General features: G+C 39.6%; 1 protein-coding gene across 2 annotated transcripts; it reads left to right on the top strand.

The window, feature by feature from the left end:
* The first annotated feature begins 878 nt into the window (after positions 1-878).
* Positions 879-18,212, top strand: siah1 (siah E3 ubiquitin protein ligase 1). 2 transcript variants are annotated; one of them, XM_052028723.1, is made up of 2 exons: positions 879-1,044; positions 14,544-18,212. In XM_052028723.1, exon 2 carries the CDS (start codon positions 14,546-14,548, stop codon positions 15,392-15,394), a length of 849 nt encoding a protein of 282 aa, XP_051884683.1. In that variant the 5' UTR covers positions 879-1,044; positions 14,544-14,545; the 3' UTR covers positions 15,395-18,212. The 2 variants fall into 2 exon arrangements, with proteins under 2 accessions (XP_051884683.1, XP_051884682.1); XM_052028722.1 differs by having other exon boundaries at positions 879-1,073.
* Positions 18,213-18,807: the final 595 nt, after the last annotated feature.

Below are 18,807 nucleotides of genomic sequence, written 5' to 3'. Positions count from 1 at the left end.
TTTTACATCCTGATTTTAATCTATCTACCTTTAACAGCTACAATTTTGAGTGAGAATTCCTCCATCCCTTTAAATATCAGCCTCTCTACTTATTTTCTTCTTCTTTACGGTATTTCTTATAACTCTTTGACCAGACTTTCAGTCATTTGATCTGAAATCTCCCTCTGTGGCTAGATGGCAAAATGATTGCTTTTATTATCACCCTTGTTTTATTTGGTCTATTTTGCTATGCTAAAATCACTCTAGAATGCAAAATGTTATTGTTGTTTTCTTTTCGACCCCAAATGTCGACTGTCCATTTCCCTCTATCGATGCTGCCTGACCCGCTGAGTTCCTCCAGCTCTTTTTGTGTGTTGCTCCTAATAATTTGTTGACCTATTTACTTTTGGTCAGCTGTGGTTCAGTTGATGCACTCTTACCTCCGAAAACTACTGGGCTGTGTGTTCCTATCCCACCACAACCACTTGTCAAACTTCTTGGTCAACGGTTCTGAGTGGTGCTATGCCCTCTGAGATGCGTTTTGGATGAGCCAGGGGTCTCTCAGGTGAATATCAATATTCCACGACAAAAAAAAGCAAGTATGATTTCAGCAATATCTATCAATTAATATCACCAGAAGACCTAGATTATCATATAGATGTCTGCGGGAGCTCGTTGTGCCGCAAATCAGCTTCCCCTCTCCTTATATCACGACGTCTTCCATGGGAGGCACCCGGCGGCCAGAGGTCAACAAAGCGAAGCCGAAGGGAAGTCCTGCAATTTCCCCGGGAACGAGCGCGGGCGGGTGCACGCGCGCCTGCGGGGAGGGGCGGGGTTTGTCTGGCACCGCCGATTGGTTGCTGGCGGGGATAATTTACCCGCGTCACGCCAGGGCAGGTGAGCGCGTGCTGCTGGCGCTGGCTCGAGCGCGGCGGTTGTTTTCTCTCCGGACAAAAGGCACAGAGCGGGAGTCGCTGAGGGTGCGTCCGGCCGGTTGACCGACCGTCCGTCCTGCTCAGCTTGCCCAGGGCCATCCACAAACCATTCTGAAAAATAATAAATAAGGTGCGATTTTAGTTTGCATTGTAGTGCAGGTAAGGTGATTACAAATCGGAACCTGAAAGTACAAAGGACACGTTTTATTTATTATGTGTAAGGAGGTCGGAGCGATGTTGCCCGGGTGGCTATCGGCAAAGGGAGCTGGGCGAGCGCGCTGTCCTGCCTGCAGGCCGGCTGGCCGTGTGTGTGTATTTAAAATGTACGCTGAGGAGGTTGCACATTCGGCTGCAGAGCCGGCACTTCGAGCTGGCCTTGAAGCAGCCGCATGTTTGTGCCGGATTATTTATTGTGCCGAGAGGCTGCCGGCCAGCATGGCGGAGCTCGGCTAGGCCGCGGGCCTCCGCAGTTTGGTCTCTTTGTAAACACTTGCTCCGTCTGCCTTGGCCTGGCCTGGCGTGTTCTTTCTTCCCCCCCCCCCCCCCCCCCCCAGCCTCACATTATCGGGAAACGTGGTGGTGGTGCGACACCCTGTGCTGAGCGGCCGTGAAGTCTGACCGCTTCTTTCTAACGTTTAGTTCCTGTAGTGGAGGAACGAAAACGATAATATATCCTGGTGATTTATCCACCGTGTGGAGTATGAAGCAATCTTGGTGTATGATTCTCCCAGTATGGGCCTGTATGGGCGAAAGATGCACGATGAGCGGGTTCTTTGTTTCTCGGTGACAGTTGTTTTGCTTATTTTAATGGGATTCATGAGGCTTGGCCCAGTGGCTTTTAAAACCGTTGCTGGTAACTCCAGTTAGTAAATCTACTATATAATACATGCATCCCCAACACGTAATACTGACGTATTTCAGAAGTAGCAGGTGCAAATTTAGGCCTACTGTGAAAGGATTCTTTTCTAAGTTGCCCCACTTCTGATGTTTAAGTGTAAAATAATTAATTGGTTCCTCTATCACTGACCAGGTTCAGGTTGAAATAATTAGAAACCAGCTAAATGTCTTAACATATCCATGAAAATGACTCTTAATGAAGCGTGAGAGAGGATGAGCTAGATTGGTAACTGGAAGTGGGCAGGGGGGGGGAGGAGGAAGCTAACATTTTGCAAGAAGACACTTTACCAAAACTCTTGCTGTTGATTAACTTCCTCAAGTTAACTTTTTTTTGTGATTTACTATTTCTTGAACATCTTGTATCCTGCATTTATGCCATTTTCTCCTGAGTTGTCTTCCAGGCATTGGGAGACTTTGTCCCACCAGCATCTGCAGTTTGTGGATGATTCTCTACCATTTTTCCCTTTGTCTTGTAACTCCACCTTTGAGCACATCTTCCTCAGTCCTTTTGGCATCCTGAAATTGTTCAATTTAGTCTTCTGATTTATTCCATCATTTCCTAATGAACAGACTTCCCAAAGGCTTCTCTTCCAGACAAGTGCAACAAATGTTATACATCTGGCACCTATTATTTCAAAATAGTTTTGGGTAAGATGTATTATTGCTGTTCCAATATCTGAGTAATTAAACTGTATCAAGAAACTTCTGTTTTGGGAATACAAGTGGGTTAAGAAGGCCCATTGTGCTGATTATCAGGCATCATGCTAATCCTATTTTCCAGCACATGTTGCTTGATATGCTCATCTGAAGACTTGCATATTGTGAGTTTTGTCTTCACTATCTACTTGGGTAGAGCATTCCAGATTTTAACTCCCCTCGGGGGGGGGGGGGGGTCTAGGGAAGAGAGGGAGAAATTTTCTGTCTCTAGTCCTTTACCTGTACCCTCTGGCTGTAAATATTGCTGCTATTGGGGGGGGGGGGGGGGGGGACTTCTCGTTAATGACCCTGGATGTAGCCCTCACAATTCTGAGTACCTCAATTATCTCTCCTCAACCTTCTGTTGTTCCAAGAAAATCTGACCCAGTTCATTGTTCCCTTTTTAGCTGAAAAGGTTCATCCCAGGTATCATCCTTGTAAAACTCTCCTCTGCACTCTCCAGTGCTTGGAGAGGTCCCTGTTACTTTTGAGGGTCCTACTGTTCATTTTTATCCTCACCTTGTTATTCTTGCAGTTACCATCACCTTGCATTTTTCAGGATTAAATTCATCTGCCATTGTTCTACCCATTTTATCAACTCATCAATCTTTCTGTAGCTGAAGGCTGCCCTCACTATCACTGCACAAACAACTTGTATCATCTATGTATTTATTAATAATGCCTTCTATGTTTACATCCAGATCCTTGATGTATATAACAAACAGCAAGGCTCCTAGCACTTACCTGTGCAGTACATGACTAGTTGAAGGCTTCTGATTTTTAAATAATCCTCTGCCTTTATCAAACCAATTTTGGATTCAATTTGCCCAGATTTCTTGTGGTGTTAGGCCAGGCTCCCTGTGGTATACTATCAAAGACCTTACTGAAATCTGTATAGACTATTTCAACTGCACCAGCTTTATCAAAACTTATGGTACCAGCTTTGAAAAACTTGATCAAATTTAGTCAGGCCGGATCTCTCCTTAAAGTCACCCCTCCAAGTGCAGATTAATCTTGTCCATCAGCATTTCCCCACCAGACTTTGCACTCACTTGTAATTACCTGTCTTAAACTTGTTGCCCCTTTGAATAAAGGTACTGCAATTGCTGTTCTTCAGGCATCTGGCACATATTCTGTGGCCAGAGAAGATTTGAAACTTTTCTCTTAAAGATCCAGTAACTTCTTCCCCTGCTTCCCATAGCAGTCTGAGACACATTCAAAAGACCTTTGATTTATCCACCTTTTAAGCCCTCTAAGATGACTAATACCACTTTGGTAATGTGTAGAGAATTTTGTTTTTACTCTCCCCTGCCCCCTCTCTGAGCTCTAACTGCAATGTTCCCCTTCATAGTGAATTTAGATGAGAAGTAGTCGTCAAGGCCTTGCCTACATGCAGAATGCCATTTTAGTCCTTAATGAATTCTACTTTCTCTGGCTGTCCTTTTGCTCTTAATATACTTGTAAAATATTTGGAGATTTACCTTGATTTTGCCTAGCATTTCTAATTCTTGCCCTTTTTAATTATTTTTAAGTTTCCTCCTGCATTTTCTCTATGCCTGTAGGGCTACTTTTTCCCCCACTGCTCTATACATGCTGTAAGTTATCTTTTTCTTTATCCAACACTCGATCCCTTGGCATCTGGAAGTGGCTGGGACTTGTTGCTCTTTTACAGGAATGAGGTTGCCCTAATTGCTTTCAATTTTGAATGACTTGTTTCAAATCAGATGCTGCTTTAGTTGTCTCATATGCTATTCATGTGAAGCTATTGTAAGCTTGTGGGATAGTACCTCTTTCTGCAAACTTTGTTAAAAGTAAATGAATGTCTCAGTCTTGCACTTGAATTGCAAACCAGGGTAAGATTGAAATTGTGCAATTTGGAGTTCTGTCTGAAGATCTGATTAATAAGAGTACCTTCTAGGAATATGTTTGTAGTTTTAAAAAGTCACTATTTCCTAAGATAAACATGGTAATTGGTATGGTTGAGGAAACATTTGATCTTGTGGGAAATCGCTTGACTCCTCCACAACTGAGATACTTGTCCTATATGCAGAAGTGTATGAGCATCATAGATGTAATTTGTACAGTAGAGCTCAGGTACTTTTAAAATCTTTCTTGATGTTGTATGCTGATGAAATATCTCAAGATGAGTTGTCATGTTCCTAGGCTGAAATTTGTACTGTTACAAAAAGGATGATCTTGTACAGAAGCAATTCTGTATCTTGGGATGTGGATATCTTGAGGCAAAACTAGCATTTTTCATTCCAAGGAAGTGGGGCCAAATCTGAGGTATGCAGATTTGGAGGATGATGGAGTACTGCTATGAAATCGCTTCCTGATTTTTGATTCCTAATTGGGCTAGTGTGTGACATAAGATGAACCTCCTGTGGTTTTCCCCCTCTTCCAACAAAAAGTTTCTATCTCATTGATAGCAATATTTGACAAGTGATACCTTATGTAAAATTTTAAGTTTGTGCTCATCCTTGCTATTTAACCCTCTTGAATCCAGGTTGCATTTTCTTGTTGGTGCTACATGGCATTTACCTGACTTTTCTGATAAAGTACCATCTGTAAATGGGAGACAAAGCTTCAGGTCATTGAGGAGTATTAACTACAATTTGTGAAAGGACTGTTTGACTTGACTGAACTGTGAGCTGTACTGTGAAGTGGTGGAATTGATAAATGCTGTAGAGAAATGAAAAGGATGAAGGTTGGTTCAGATTTCAAATTTTTTTATTGATTTCTTTAGGAGTGAATGTTGCTGGCAAAATGAGCACTTATTGCCTATTTTCTAAATGCTCATGAAAAGGTGCTGTCTTGAAGCACTGCAGTCCTTTTGGTGAAGGTACTCTATGTGCTGTTGGATAGTTTCAGAATTTAGACCCTGTGACAATGGACTGATGATACATTTCCAAGGTTCACACCATCTCTGTCTGAAAGGAAACCTGCAGATGGTGTTCCTGTGCACCTGTTGGCCTTGGTGGTAGAGATTGGGAAGTTCTGTTAGTGACCTAGGTGAGTTTCTGCATCACATGAGGGCATTTGTGTGTTTTCAGGGTGGTTGATGGGGTACCAATTAAGTGTGGTGCTTTGTCCTGGAAGATGTTGAACTTTTGCTGGAACTGTACTCCAGGTAAAGTGGGAAGTTCCCATGGTGGACATCCTGATTAGATTTGTGTGGTGTCTAATCAGGATGCCCACATTTAAGACACTACTACTTGTGCCTTTTGGAAACTTCCCCAAAGGATCCTGCAGTTCACTTTATGTACAAATGTTTCTTGCTGCATTTTTAAGGTTTGAATTGATTTGTTTCAAAATATTGATGAAATGAATTGAGATTTGTGAAAACTTTGTCAGACTAGAATTCCCTCAGTGTAAAAAAAATCTTATTTACTAAAATCTAATTGAATACTATCCATTTTAGATATTCATGACTTTTTGATTATGGATTATATCTTGTATAACTTGATGGTTTTTCCACTTTGGAAGATTGACTTTGAGCTGCAACTAAAGACCCTTTCAAAGGGGATACATAACATAAATTTTACTTGTATGAATTCCTAATAACAATTCTCCTGCCTTAATTGGCTGAATATTAATTTTTGTTACTTTGGCTGCAAACGTTATGCACAAACTTAATCTTCAACTTGTAGGGGAGGTGTTTTTATTCAGATTCAAAATTGACAGCAGCTATTTTCATTTAATGTGTAAAGCACTAATTTGGCTATTCCTGCTCACACTTGCCCCCCTACTGAGTAGCTTTGCCAAAAATGGCTTTGTAAATTTTAATGTCCCAAAAGCTTTGATATTGTCATTGAAATTTTATTGTTGATGCCCAGCAATCACTGGTTCTATAAACAGCTATGCAATTATACCTCTTGTTTATTGAGTAGCTAATATTGACAAGGGAATGTTGCCTTCAGAATATCTAGATTGTATTTGTGGCCATGAGTGACCTAAAAACTAATGGATTTTGCACTTTGTAGTGATTCTTTGGATCACTGCAGTATAAAAAGTTTTGTAAAACTGGAGCAACTGATTCATGGGTCTTCCCCCACAACCCAGATGTTGATTCATTTATTTTGGGGGTAGGGTGGGGAAGGAAGAGAGATGTAGTTGTCTCTGGTACTTTGGCAAGTGTTTTGCTGGATGAGGAAAGATCTATGTGAAGCAATCTACACCTCAAAATTTGAGGACTGGAGGGGCTCTGACTAAAGTCTTTCCAATTTGTCATTGGCGTCCACGTGGTTTAAGACATTGTCTTGGATTTAAGAGCAGAGTCCAGTACCCTTGTGAGCAGTAAACTCATTTTTTTTTCCATTAAATAGAACTTAGACCTAATTATTAAATGCAGTGGACATGTGTTTTGGCCTGGTGTTGGTTATCATTGAAACATTGGTTTTGGTCGCAAACTAGAATTCATAGTGATTTTTAAAATGAGGTCCTGTCATATTGCTTGTATTCTATATATCCCAGCTTTCAGGACATCTCTTAAATGTTGCTGTTGTGCCTCCTATAGATTGTATATGCTATAGTTGGTATGTAGTGATTTTGAGTAGACTTTAGTATGCATACAGATACTTGGTACTTAATTCTTGAACTTTGAAGGGGTCAGAAGTTGATTTAGTTAATTTGTCACCTCCAATTTTTGTCATGATCTTGTAAGTGATCTAGCTTGTGCATTGAATCCTCTGTCCCCCAAGTGTTGATAGAGGATATGGCAGTAACAATACTATTAAAAGTTGGGGTGGTCAGACTTTAAAGTTTAGAATAAAACAGTAGAGCACAAGAAGAGATCCTTGGCCCCTAATGCCTGCACTGACCACAATGCCATCTGCCTGCACATGATGTATATCCCTCCATGCCTGCCTGTTCATTTGCTTGTCTGAATAGCTCTTGAACATCGTGATCATGCCTGCTTCCACTATCTCCCCTTAAAGTGTTCTAGGCACATCACTGTTTACTTTGAAGAGGGAGAGAACAAAACTTGCCTCAAATCTCAAACTTTCCTCCTTGCCTTTAGAACTGTCCTCTAGTATTTGGCATTTCCACTGGAGTGTGGGGTGGGGTTGTGGAAAGTGTATGTCTGTCTGTCTCTCAAACTTCATATCCTTCTATTGAGTTGCCCCCTCAGTCTTTGCTCCAGAGAAAACAATTGTTTGTCCAACTTTTATGTAGCGAATACACTAATTCGGGCAACATTCTAGTGACTCTTCTGCACACTTTCAAAAGCTGCCACATCTCCCTGTAATGCAGTGACCAGAGCTACGCACAATACCCCAAATGCAGCCTAACCAAAGTTTTATACAGCTGCAACATGACTTGACATCTTTGTCAAGGAAGACTAACAAGAAGCATTGCTGTGGGTGGCTGCAATCTATATTTACTTGTAGGAAGGGACTAAGTCTGTTTGTAAACAGATCACAAAAATAGGAAAGCAAATTGAGAGTGTGTCTGCAAAGGAGTAAATGGATCATTCGTCAGGTTGAGGATGGGTGGCAGTCTGGTTGAGGGTATTGCAAGAGACTGAGGGTATGAATTGAAGGGTGAGTATATGGAATATACAGGGGGGAAATGTACACTCAAACACTTGGGTAGGAAAAAAGAATATTTTAAATGGTATGTGAGCACCACTGCCTTTCAGTAAATATTCAGATTTGGCATGCAATTAAAGGCAAATGGTTTTGGTTTTTATTGCTTCAATTGTCTCAAGTGCTGGTGAGACATCAGGAATATTGTGTACAAGTCTCCTCCATACTTAAAGGATATGTTTGCAATTGCAGGAATGCAGTGAAGTTTCACCAGATTGTTTTCTGGGATGAAGTGTTTATTATATGAGAAGCAGTTTTAAGCAGATCATGAGTGACAATTTCAGTGAAACTTGCAAAAAGTCATAAGGAGCTTGATAGAGTAGATGTGTAGAAATGTTTCCCCTGCCTAGGGTGTCTCGAGCCAGGAGGCCCTATTCTCAGAATAAAGGGTCAGCTGCTTAGGAAGGGGGTGAGAAATCTTCCCCACCCTACTGCTAGTTTTTAGATGTTTTTAAGCTACTTGAGTGCTGCTGGAGCTATATTTAACCAGGTGCAGGCAGGTATTCTACCATGTTCTCCACTTGTACCTTGTTGATGGTGAAGGGACTTATGGATGTTAGAAGATGAGTTACTTGCAGCAGATTACCATGTCTCTAGCTCACTTTTGAAGCTGCAGAATATTTATGTATTTAGACTCTTGTTGGAACCATAACAGCCAGTGTCTGTGTATGGTACAAATATTATTTGTCGCTTGTCAAATGTTGCCTACCTGCAGCAGGATCTAGACACGAGCAGCTTGACTTTCTACACTGCAAATTGAATTTAACTTTATTGAACACAACTTGTAACATTATGATGGAAGCACGATGAAGTAGCTGAAGATGTTTAGTTCTAAGGCTGGGATAATTGACCTTGAATAACTATAGTCATCCTTTTGAGGTCTGGTTTCCAACTACTGGAGTGGGACTTTTTAAACCCATGCTTCTAAGTCTTGAATTTGATAACAAGAGCTGGTGCATTTCTCTGTTTGGTCCATATTTTGGACCAAGGCCATAATGATAAGCTTATTTCTTTGGAGTGCTACCATAGTATTTGAAGGTTCACACTTAATTTATTCTACTCAACTGCAATCAAAAATGTTGTGTACCCATGTCTGTGTGGGATTCCTCTGGGTGCTCGGGTTTCCTCCCATGTTCCGAAGACACGTGGGTTCAGAAGTTGTGAGCATACTATGTTGGCACTGGAAGTGTGGCAACACTTGTGGGCTGCCTCAAACACTATGCAAAAGATGCATTTCACTGTTTTGATGTACATGTGACTGATAAAGATATCTTCAGTGAATTTCAGAAGGATCTGGCTTTGTTGGATTAGATTGGTAGGGAAAATCAGTAGGTGAGCATTGGGAGATTTTCAGAGGAGAGTTTACTTGCAGATTAACTTTGTTCCTGTAAATGTTGAGAGGTCATAAAGGAAGGGCACCTCTAGTGTAAAAACAGAAAATGAAATGCTCAACAGTATTTCTTAAAGTGATAGTATGGATAAGGTTAAGGCATATGGGCTAGTTGCCTTCATTAGCCAGGCCATGGAAGAAAGGGCAGGGGATTGGTAGTACAACGGCCTACAACTTTGGCCAGGCTGTTACTGGAGTACAGTGCACAGCACACTATAGGAAGGACAATTTGAAGAGGACATTCTCCAGAATGATGCCTCGATTGGAGTATTTTAATTGAGAAGAGACTGGATAGTCTAGGTTTGTTTTTGTTAGTATGGAGGAGGCTGAGTGGGCACCTGACTAATTTACAAAATAGAGAGGAATAGATGGGGTAGATAAACCTTGTACTGATCTGCTATGGGAAAAGCCAGAAGGAATACTTTTTATGGTAAGTGATGGGTTCAGAAAGTGAGGATTTTTTCCCCACCTAAAGAGACAGTTAGAATCTGGAATATGTTGCCTGAGGAGTGGTGGGGGTAGAGACTTAACATTGTGTATAGGTAAGCACTTGATTTGACAAGGCATAGAAGGCTGAGCCAAATGCTGGAAAATGGATTTGGTATAGATGAATACTTAAAGGTTGGCATGGGTGTGGTTGACTGAAGGTCCTGTTTTTGTGCTCTGTCTCTGACAATAGAGCTGATGTTTCAGGTTTGGTTTTTTCATCAGAGCTAGGCAAAATATGAAAACAAGCATGTGTTTAGTTTCAGGCAATAAACAGGAACTTGCCCCAAAAGAACATGGGTTGATGGAATATGTGGGCAAATTTAAATTGAAATAAGTCAAGTGCTATAGGTTGTAGGAACAGATGTAAGCTAAATGCTACAGTCTTTATAGGCAGAAACTAAGATTTGGCATTTTACCCTTCTAAAGATTTGTGTGCAAGATGGGTTAACAGAGGTTAAGTGTGTTTGTTTATGTTTGTCAGAAAATTGTGTAGAGCATAAATTTGACTCCTGTTTGAGGATTGATCAATTCCTTTTTGAAAAGGGTGCATAGAATTGCCTGTGCTTCCTGTGAGGCATTTATGTGGCTAGGCTGGGTAATTCTGAAAAGGCTGAGGAGAATTTGTTTGCTGTTGTGAAAGCTTTGGAATAAATTTTCTAATGCTGACTCAAGGCTACTGTTCTCAAATAAAATGAGAACATGATGAAAGGTTTTTATTTGCAATAACTGGTTGGTTAAGATTTCAGGTAAAATCTTCTGTCATGAAGGTTTTCTGAACTGATCTTTTGGATGGGTGTATGAGGAGAGATTGTTGGTTAGTCTACTATTTTCAAGTATATTGATGTTGAGAAGATCCATTATTCCTGTCAAAAATCTAAGAATTCAACTACTTGCATAGAATATTCTCCTGATGGCTGGAGAGTACCAAAGGTCAGAGCCTCGGATATGAGGTATGCCATTTAGAACTGAGATCAGGAGAAGTTTCTTCACCCAGAAGATGGTGAACCTGTGGCAATGGATGATCAGCCATGATTATGTTGAATGATGTAGGGATAATAATCTACTAGTGCTTTCTAAGTAATCTTCACAAGAGAATTGCAGCATATTTGGTACTGTGTGGAGATGTATGACTACTTGTATAAAGCATAGGATGTGTAGACATTGTTCATGAATGGTATTTTAGGGGCCACTGGTAATGAAGCAAGCACCTGAAGATTTCTCTTCCTAACTGAGCCCTTATTGGTTGGCATAAAACATCAAATACAGACCACCCTTTCAGTAAGGGGGGGGAGGTGTTGGTACTTCCCCTTCATGCTGAAAGTTCTCTTCCTCAAGTTTTTGTGCAAGCAATTGATTTGGTACAAGTTTGTTCTAGAATTGATTTGGTCAGATCAGCATAGAAAAATTAATTCTTCATAATCTGTAATTAAATGAACAACTGAAAAGTTGCAGCATTTTTGACTTGGAAGTGAAGTTGCAAGGAAATGAGTTTCAAACAAAATTGAAAATTTATTTGTGTTGCATATGTATAACTTTTCAACCTGGATTGTGGTAAATGGTTGGATTGAAGCATGTTTTGCTATAGGCTGGATTATTCACTGGGAACTCTTAAGTGAAAGGGGTTAGTTATAGTTGACTGAATTTCAGTGATATGGGGGGGGGGGGTGGGTAGAAGATCTGGTGTCAAAGCATTTTTCTTGATGCATTCCTTTTGAGAATCTCAAGATGAAAGTTTTCTGCTTGCCCCTAAAGCAAAATTCAACACAGTACAGGAGCATTCTAGAGTTCTTTTGGATGTGTAGCTTGCTAGGAATTTGGTTCTCCAGGTGATTTTTAAAATTAGAAACACTTAAAGATGGGCCTCTGGGCTTTGTGCTGATAAACCAATTTTAATTTTAACTATTCATGACTGGTGAGTTTCTTGAAGGGGGTGGATGCAATTTGTTGGTTTAGCAGCTTAAATTTTTGCTTGGGTGTTGAAAAGCGAAATCTTAGTGTCACCAAAATTAAAATGGAGAATTCTTGTGATAAGAGCTTCTGTAACACTAAGATTTAAAGATACTGTAACTTCAAGCATTTGTTCTAAAGAGCCTCACTTTTAATCACAACCAATTTTATGCTCCTTTCACATTACACTATAGTGGTGTGTGCATAAATTCTTCCATTTTTTTTTACTTTTGGGTCACTTGGATGGCCAATAGGTGCTGGGCTGGTCTTGCCAGTGGGTTGCATCTTCTCTTCTCCCCCCCCCCCCCCACCCCAGACAAAGTGAAGAATCTGGTGGTTTTCTCTCAATTTGACACTCTGACAAATATCTTGGACAAAAGTGTAAGCAGTATCTTAAGAGTTTTAGAGGAAATTCTAGAGCTCTACCAAGGCAGTTAATAGCATGGCTGGTGGTAGTACTACAAAAAATAAAGCTTGCAACCAAGGCACTGACTTTTTTGTAGAGATTTGAAAACCAGTATTCTTTAAATTTGAGGCATTGCTTAACTCTGACCCATGAGGTTGTCAAGCTGAGGTGATGATTAGGTCCAAGTTGGGCTGAGAGGAGCAAGTTTTGCATGGTCTCTAGTATTATGGTAGACAAGCTGAGATTGTATTGGAATTGTGGAGTCTAGATGTGACTGGCATGGATGAGGGCACTCCAGGGGGAGGTGAGATTCTGGTGATAGAAATGAGTTGCCTTGTTAATGGCACAGCCTTGGTCGATTTGATTTGTGTCAAATATGACATTGCTGCAAATGGTCAAATTGTATTTACCTTATTAACCCCTTCATTGGGGAATCTCATTTGTTTTGATTTTCCTGTGAAATCTGTAGCCTAATTAGTCTATTCTGTTAAGCAAACCAGTCTGGCATTACCTGAGTTCTGTCGTAAGCTCCAATATCACCATTTTAGAGGGGTACTGCCTGCAGGTCTGTCTTTTGCATTACTTGGTATAATCAAAATGAATCACTAATGTTTGTATTTAAACAACCTTTTTATTAACTTGCATTATTTCCATTATGATGTCCCTATACCTTTTTTGTTCCATTCAGGTGTTCTTCTGAAACTACTTTGTCTTGAAATCATGTTGCAGATTCTTTGAGCTAACTATACTTTCCAAATTTGGGCACTTTCAGGTTTAGATATCAACAATATCAGAAATGCCAGGACCGTTTTTCAAATTCACATTTTATCTGTGCAAGCCACCTCCCACCTTTTGGTCTAAAACAATTTGCTCTTCCCTTTTAATAGCTCTATGATCTCTTGCTAGATCCCAGGACCCTTGGTTCTGTCTTTGATTTGGATTCCTGTCCCTAGGATTATTGCCCTCTTGTGGTGGAGCTTGTGCTGAATATCTGGCATTTTCTGCTCTGAGGTTTCATTGCTTGGTTGCTGAATTAATTCAGTAAGTCTGTTGATACTTAAAAGTCAAAGGAAACTCTCAACTCGTTGTTAAAGATGTTCTATACCTCCAGCTAGTAGATAGCTTTTTGTTATTTTTTAAAAAAAAACTTGGAAGCAGTGTTTGCTGCTTTGTGGAAATTGGTGCCTCTTTCATGGGGATATTGCCTCTTAACACTTCCTTCTATCTTCATTCCACTAACAAGTTGTGGTGATTTGCACTTCCTGGATTACTGTAGTCAGTTTAACACTTGTGCTTTACACTGATATCTAGGCCAAAGTGAAATACAGCCATCATTATTTAAAAATAATTTGATCCTGGAACATCTCGAAGTTCCTAGTTTGGCAAGCTTTGGTAGAATGTATAATGATATTTTGATGTATTTCTCTGGGCAGAGTGGTGTGACCTTTATTATAACAAAAGGTAGATTATACCCCAAAGGGTCAATGATTTTTTTGTAGCAAAAAAAATTCTCTGCATGTCAGGCAGCATCAGAATGCTTTGATCTTCAGATCTAGGAAAGTCAGAAATAAGTTGGGAAGAATGAAGATTAGAGGGAACAAGTGGACCACTTAAGGTGGAGATCAGGATTGAATAACACATCTTGCTGAAAGAGGATTGTAAAGGCTAATGAATAAAATGTATTACTGGAAGATGTGAGAACCTGAAATGCCAGGATGTGCAGGAAATGGGGTACTAGAATGTGTGATTCTAGCCTTCAAGACTTGACAGAATGTGTCTAATCAAAGGTACAGTTCCACAAGCTTGCATTAACACCTCTTCCTTCAAAGATGAAGAGGTTAAAGTGAGATGGAAAATTTAAAGTGGCAGGTAACTGGATTTGTTTCTAAATAATTGACCAACATTACAACTGCCACACATCACTTTTGTAATCAGCTTTATTTGTGGGTATGAATAACAGTAATGAATTTGATAATTATTTTTCAGGGCATTGTCCCACTATGGGGAAAATGAGTGCACAGTTTCAAACAGGAGAATGTCAAACTGACCACTTATAATTTTCAGGAGTCAGCTCAAATGTTGGTAACAATTGGGATGTGAAAAATTGGCCCAAAATGTCATTGATATAGAAAATAAAGGGGTCATCGGCTGAAAGCTGGCATTTCTTTATGGTTAAGTAAATGTTGCTATCTAACTTTCTTCATTTTCTTTTTCAGAAATGAGTCGTCAGACTGCCACAGCACTTCCTACAGGTACATCAAAGTGCACACCTGCCCAGAGAGTCCCTGCATTGACGGGAACCACAGCTTCCAATAGTGATTTAGCAAGTCTTTTTGAGTGTCCGGTTTGCTTTGACTATGTGCTGCCACCAATTCTTCAGTGCCAGAGTGGCCACCTTGTCTGCAGCAACTGTCGTCCTAAGCTTACATGCTGTCCCACTTGCAGGGGCCCATTGGGCTCCATTCGTAACTTGGCCATGGAAAAAGTGGCTAACTCTGTACTGTTTCCCTGTAAGTATGCCTCTTCAGGTTGTGAGATAACACTACCACATACAGAGAAAGCAGACCATGAGGAACTCTGTGAGTTCAGGCCGTACTCGTGTCCTTGCCCTGGTGCCTCGTGTAAATGGCAGGGTTCTCTGGATGCTGTAATGCCACACCTGATGCATCAACACAAGTCAATTACAACCTTGCAGGGTGAGGACATAGTTTTCCTGGCCACAGACATAAATCTTCCAGGTGCAGTAGATTGGGTTATGATGCAGTCCTGTTTTGGCTTCCATTTTATGTTGGTCTTGGAAAAACAAGAGAAGTACGATGGCCACCAGCAATTTTTTGCCATAGTACAGCTAATTGGAACACGTAAACAAGCTGAAAACTTTGCTTATAGACTTGAACTGAATGGCCACAGACGGCGATTGACTTGGGAAGCGACTCCTCGATCAATTCATGAGGGCATTGCCACAGCAATTATGAATAGTGACTGTCTGGTTTTTGACACTAGCATTGCACAGCTTTTTGCAGAAAATGGCAATTTGGGAATTAATGTAACAATCTCAATGTGTTGAAACCACGGCATTTCATAAATTCTCTTGCCAGGGGCCAGTAATGGGGCAGTAAATGCTGTACATTGAGCTGAATATTGGAGGTATTGTGCAACATTTTCTTGCTGCCAAGCATTTATCAGACTGGCTTCATGGATTGTTCAGTTTGGGTCATGATTCTAACATGTAGAACTGGCTTACAGCAAAATTAACACTAATTATAAATGCAGTAAACCACTGAAGAGACCCACTTTTGTAGAAAATAGTGCTAGGAGCCTAAAGAAAATGGGCATAAACACTTGCAAGTGCTACAATCTTAGTTTTTGACTGTACTCAGCTAAAGGTGTTAAACTGTTGTGTTCTGATCGTCTTTACTGACAAGCCATGTGCAGTTTTAAGTTGCTGCTTTTCTCATTTGTCACTACATAGAATTGCTGCTGTTTTTGTGTACATTTTCTGTGTATGGCTATTTTTATGAACTTGCTAGTTTTTCATCAATAAATTTCCCTTCCTTTTTTGTACAAGAAGCCCCTTGGAGCTATTTAAATTCATTTAATATCTATTCAGTTTACAAGCTAGAAGCCTATAATCTGTCCTAATGAGTCTTTTAGCCATCTGCCATTAAGCTCTTCTGACATTTCACCTTGGTTTAAGTGGCAAGTACTTTTAATTCCCTTTATTTAAAAGAGAAACTTTTGAGTTGTATCTGTTGTCACTGTACAATGGATAATTGAACTAACATTAATACATTTTAGTTATTTAGAAAAGGTGCATTTGTATCTGAAAGTGGAAGTGTTTTAAACTCCAAGTTTATCCAAATAATGCATAAAGACACTTGGCCTCCTGCTTTTCCTCCATGTTGCTCATCTTTGCTACTCTAATGTTTCCTTAGTGGTGCTACCTTGCTACCCCTTTTGTTTGGGGAGGGGGGGAGGGTGTTGGGAATAAAAAGGAATGAAAGGTTCAGACATCCTTTTTGCTGTGGTGAAAGTAAGCTGGTGGTGTTGCATGAATGTAAACTTCAGTACCTATTCCCTCTTTGGAAGAGAACACTTAGTTTAGATGAGGCTGCTTAAAACATGTTTTGTAGTTAAATGTGAATAGCTGATTTAAGAATTGCCAAGCCAGTCTATTCTACCCAAGTTTTCTGTAGTTCAGTATTTTGCTTAAATGCAAAAAGATGCACACCTTTTTTAAATTTTGTACAGGATAAATTGATCCTTTCACTTAGTCCTACTTAATTTTGTGATCATGTTTTAATGACATGCAGCTGCTTGCCTGACTGTTTTCAACAAACTGTCATTTTACTGTAAGTAAAGGTTCAGTTGTGGTCATAATTTGTGTGCAGAGATTTCCAGGTCTCTGCCTTCTAGATTAAAGTGATCTTTCAAATGGCTTCCAGTAATCAGAACTATTCAGGTAACAATGTACAAGATCTATTCATGGCCTAACTTTTGATCTTCCCTCAGCCCCTGCAAAAATCATAATTTAAGTACTTTGGCAACATTTATATTTCAAATGTCTGCAATTTGAAAACAATGTAACTTCTCCCCCACCTGCACCAATGCATCTAGTGAAATTATACATAAATACTCCTATCTTCATTAATGTTTAAAGATGCTTGTCGCAGATATCATCCAGGAGTCTGACTAGATCTAAACTTGGTGCAGTCATTATTAACATGGACAATGTTTTCCTTTTTAACTGGCAGTATTATGCCACAAGGTAATGTAATATGAAATGCTATGAGACCCAATTAATATGCATTTAACTAAAATTAAGAACTGATTGTTCAGAATATTAAACCAGTAAGTGTAAAGGCAGGAATTTAATTTTTTCTGAACATTTTAAGGAGAGCAGCCTTCAATCAATTACCATTATTTTGACAGTGTTACATTGACAGAACCACATAATGCACATTGTTAACAGTATTTAATATTTAAATAACTAAAAGGCTGAACTCTGCAGTTGAAGTGTGCAGCATCTAGTGTGCTAGGAGTAACTGGATTACTTTAAATACACTACACCTAGCTAGATCTGTAACTATGGAGGTTTTGCATTCATTCTATCTTCAAAAATACAACTGTTCTCTAATTTTAAAATTACAGGTGGGAATGGCTTTATACATGTGTATGAGAACTGTTTCAATATGATTAGTATCTATTGCATTACATTAATGAATTTCCATGTGAACTTCTGAATCGTGTTTAAAAAAAACCTGAATATTGATCCAGAACTTATCCAAAAGTACAGTGTAAAGAGTAAATACTGCTACCATATGCCTAAATGTACAATAATGGCACCTTTTGATTTTTTAAAAACTATCTTGACCTGTTGTAAATTTGTAATTAAACTTGCTCAAAATTCACTTCCAGGTTGCAACATAATAAACTAATTTTGAGTTTGGCTGCAACTCTTTTGCAGAATTTGTACTAATTTCCACTTGTGGAGGAAGCATTCCCTTTTAAAATCCTTCCAAAAGGAGTGGAGGTGTCCTGCAGCTCTCCAATGGTAATTCAATCACACAAATCCTTCATCTTTTTGTTGTGAAGTCTGTGGAATTGAGCCACCTATTGTGCAATGTACTGGCTCTTTAAAGTTACTGGTGGACTTGCTTTCTCCCTCAAACATTTACAAGCAACATTTTATCTAAAACCACTTGTCTGACACATGCTTACCTTTTTATAGTAGGTGGCCCATTCACTTTAACCAAGCTGTTGTACAGTAAATGCTGTGTGAGAGTTACGGTTAAACCTTTAATACTGTTCTGCCTGAAACTTGATTTATTGTGTGTTTATGCTTATTTGCATTTTAAACTCCAATAAAAGTTGATATCACCCTGTTTTTTAAATGGTCAGCTTCTTCTAGCATTGGGACAATGATGCCTAAGATTAGGAAAAATGTCAGGAACTTGTGTTTTCATGCTATTACTTTGGGCCTCGTTTTTGCCAAGGAAACCTAAAAATTCTTAAATTCTGTATAGATTGTTTCCTTAATGTTGCAAGTCAAACAAGATTGCAGAGCATGATTCAAAGGTGCCTCCTGAAATTGTTAATGATTTCATTTAGCATTTTCCCAGTGGTCTCATCTGTGGTCCAAACTTGATACTTGCCTAGATGAAGTATATTGCATATCATCTGTATTAAGGTAGAGCTGTAAATCAGCTGAATTAGGACTGTGGAGGTAACAATCAGTTTCCAGAACTTGTTTGCAATAGATTTTCCCTAGTAAGTTTGGCAAACTGAACTGAGGGATTTGTCAAACTTTAAACTCTTAATTGGACTGGGGAGGTGGGCAGAAGCTTATGGATTTCAAATGAAGTGGAATTTCCAAGTTTAATGCACGTACCTTTTAATGCTACATAGTAGCAGATCAAATGATTTTGACACTTCTCATGGGTGTGTTCCAACTAGGGTAAAGATAGCTTTTTTTAAAAA

Source organism: Pristis pectinata, chromosome 13 (genome assembly GCF_009764475.1).
Source record: "Pristis pectinata isolate sPriPec2 chromosome 13, sPriPec2.1.pri, whole genome shotgun sequence".
In the NCBI taxonomy this organism is placed as follows: domain Eukaryota; kingdom Metazoa; phylum Chordata; class Chondrichthyes; order Rhinopristiformes; family Pristidae; genus Pristis; species Pristis pectinata.
Note: the sequence above shows the minus strand (reverse complement) of the source record. Positions and strands in the feature narration are given on the sequence as shown.